At 44.6% G+C, this 1,148-nt stretch overlaps 1 protein-coding gene across 1 annotated transcript; it reads right to left on the minus strand.

Moving 5' to 3' along the window:
• Window positions 1-275: 275 nt before the first annotated feature.
• On the minus strand, window positions 276-947 carry LOC107656964 (gem-associated protein 7-like). Its single transcript, XM_016444926.1, has 2 exons — window positions 881-947; window positions 276-796 (listed from the first exon to the last, which is right to left on the minus strand). Exons 1-2 carry the CDS (start codon window positions 883-885, stop codon window positions 376-378), a joined length of 426 nt encoding a protein of 141 aa, XP_016300412.1. The 5' UTR covers window positions 886-947; the 3' UTR covers window positions 276-375.
• Window positions 948-1,148: the final 201 nt, after the last annotated feature.

Below are 1,148 nucleotides of genomic sequence, written 5' to 3' on the forward strand. Positions count from 1 at the left end.
TGTACAGTATGTTGAAAATAATGTGTTTTTTGAACCTTAAACCGCATAAACACATTTCATTACACCAAATACACAAAATAAAGTTATTTTTAGCAGCATCATATGACCCCTTTAAAAATAAAGGCTCTTCTATTGGCGTCGATGGTTCATTGAAGAACCTTTAACATCCATGGAAACTTTCCATTGCACAAAAGGTTCTTTACAGTGAAAGAAGGTTCTTTAGATTAGAAAAGAACCCAAAAATCACGGCAAGAACCCATTTTTGAACCTTTATTTTTAAGTGTTGATTAGGGGTTAAAAAGAAAGACATTTTAAGAATGCAGCTCTCAACATTGCAAAGGTTTATTACTACATACAGCAGCGTGAAGAAGTTCTTCACACAGTCGCAACGCTTCTCGCGCCCTCTCGCGCTTCGAACGAGCACGCAATCACATCCTGGCATCTCAGAAGCGCCTCCCTCTGAACCCCGAGAGGAGTCTCCAGGTCAGACACCTGCAGGGTCAGCACGTCTATGTCCGAGGCGCCGAACCTCGCGTGCACGCGCACGTGCTCGTGCATGTCGAACCGGACTCGTTTGCCCGTCATCAGTAAGAGCGTCCGCAGAAACCTCTCGCGCAGCTCCGCCCGCAGCCGCTGCTCCTCTTCATCTGCGCTTCCCGAGGAGGAGGAGGAGGAGGAGGGAACGGTTGTGGGACAGAGAGCGACGAAGCGGGGAGAGTTCGGGTCGAAACCTCGGCTGTTCGGGTCCGGTCCTCTGGGCAGCCGCAGGACGCTCACTGGAGTTTTCATACTGCTCCTTTAAATCAGACACACATCACGAACTTTCATGTTGCAATGCTGCTCTTATACAACGGATATAAAGTGACAAGTGTTTACGCACCTCATTCAGCACGCGTCTGAATGTCCGACCGGAAGAGCGTTTTGTTTTTCAAAATAAGAGTCTTCAAGCGAGGTTAAAAAAAAAGTCATTCAGCAAAGATGCGTTATATATTGATCAAAAGGGACATTTATAATGCTAAAACATATTTCCGTTTCAAATAAATGCTGTTCTTTTGAACTTTCCATTCATCGAAGTATCCTGAAAAAAAAATGTGTCACGGTTTCTGCAAAAATATTGATTGTTTTCACCAGTGATAATAAGAACCTAT

This window comes from Sinocyclocheilus anshuiensis, unplaced genomic scaffold, assembly GCF_001515605.1.
Source record: "Sinocyclocheilus anshuiensis isolate Anshui unplaced genomic scaffold, SAMN03320099.WGS_v1.1 scaffold1052, whole genome shotgun sequence".
In the NCBI taxonomy this organism is placed as follows: Eukaryota; Metazoa; Chordata; class Actinopteri; order Cypriniformes; family Cyprinidae; genus Sinocyclocheilus; species Sinocyclocheilus anshuiensis.